Genomic DNA, 1,715 nt, shown 5'->3' with positions numbered 1-1,715 from the left:
ATTAAGCAAGTGTGAATGATTTGAAGAATTTAAGCTTACTATTTTTTCATTTTTCATAGGAATTAAATTTACTATTTTCATGGAAAAACGGTTTTCTTTTTAATTTTGCTACATATTTTTATTGATATCGTACTTTCGTAGATCGTTCAACTAGTGCTCTTACACATTTTCCTTTAAATTTGGGGTTTTGTTTTTTAATTCTCATTTTCCTCTTCCAAAAATCCTGTATAATTCCTAATTTTAGTGTATCTTTGTTTTCTTTTTTTTTTTTTTAAAAAAAAAATCAATGTTTTTCATGTATGTTGATTTCTTTTCCGTTATGTGGTGGTGGAAACATATTAAGGTGTGTTTGGTTCTGGTTTTTGAACTGAGTATTCTTTTCCTCTTTTTAAAAGAGTATTTTTTATTAGAAAAAATAATTTTGTATTTTGATGAAGAAAAGATATAAAAGTATTTTTTAATAAAAAAATATTTCATGGGATATATTCAATTTTCATAGTTATTCGTATAGCCAAAACATTGTTTTCATAGTTATTCATGAATCATTCATTCATTTCAACACCATTTTCAGTCTTACTAAAGTAGTTCAATTTTCCATATGTAGGTAGTTGGAGATTTATGATACTTGTTCATAGAATAAATACACACTCCAAACAGAACCAAAACATTCATTCTCATTCTTCTCATCTTCTAGAAGCAAATTTAATAACCTACTGTTTGGTTATAGAGATAGTATATTGATAATATGAAAAATCATAAAATTGATTCTTGAAGCAAGAAAAAGCAGTGAATACAAAAGCTTGAAAAAAAAAAAAAGAGAAAAAAGAAAAATGACTTGGACAATTTATATATATAAATAAGATATCTTTATATTTATTTTATAGTGGACAAAATTTTGCAAACTTCTGTATTCAACATCTATATCCTTTTTTCAACACCTTTCTGTATTTATATTTTTGTAAACTAAATCTAAATTATGTTATGCGTATATATAGTACAGTTAACTATAAATAGTATAAAATATTGTGTTCATCATTCATACTTTATCCAATGTTAATTAAGTGGGGAGTTAATTTAAGTAGAATCCTACATACCATCCAATAATAAAAAATAAATAAAGAATTAAAATGTTTATTTTATTTTTCATTTATCAAAGTATAAAACATGAGCTAAAGAAAAAAAATGTAAAGTAATAAGATTGGTAAAATAATAATTTGATGTGTTAATCAGAACTTGATCCAAGCTAGAGTATGTTCCATCATCATCTTCATCTACGCAAGTTTGACAAATTCAATCAGTATTTATTTATTTTAATTTTGTAATATGGTTTGGGTTTGTTGCTATTTTCCTTTCATTATTATGAATCATCAAGTCAACCTCAATACAGCATCATAATAATTGAATTCCCTCAAGCAACAAACACAGATAATGAAAGTTAAGATCATCACTCAAACCAACAAATTTTAATTAGGAACAAGAAGCAGAGATAATCCATCATTCATTCATATCTTTTCTAATAAATATCATCATAACTTGAATAATTGACCCAAATTCTTATCCACAAAGCCACAAAAACCAAAAAGAGATATTTCATTTAATTCTAAATTACTATTCTTTAAACAAATTAGTCGTCCTATACAATATATGTTCAGATATAAAATACACATTAAAAATTAATTAAACAAGAATATATTAATATATAAATATACAATAAT

The 1,715-nt window shown here is 24.1% G+C and overlaps 1 protein-coding gene across 1 annotated transcript in view; it reads right to left on the bottom strand.

The window, feature by feature from the left end:
• LOC107621925 overlaps positions 1,118 to 1,715 on the bottom strand; it is a 1,359-nt gene continuing 761 nt past the window's right edge. The window contains exon 2 of the mRNA XM_016323890.2: positions 1,118 to 1,271. Within this exon, the coding sequence (XP_016179376.2) occupies positions 1,268 to 1,271 (4 nt within the window). The 3' untranslated portion in view covers positions 1,118 to 1,267. The remainder of the gene's footprint in view (positions 1,272 to 1,715) is intronic.

This window comes from Arachis ipaensis, chromosome B10, assembly GCF_000816755.2.
Source record: "Arachis ipaensis cultivar K30076 chromosome B10, Araip1.1, whole genome shotgun sequence".
Taxonomy (NCBI): domain Eukaryota; kingdom Viridiplantae; phylum Streptophyta; class Magnoliopsida; order Fabales; family Fabaceae; genus Arachis; species Arachis ipaensis.
This window is presented reverse-complemented; position numbering and strand designations above follow the sequence as displayed.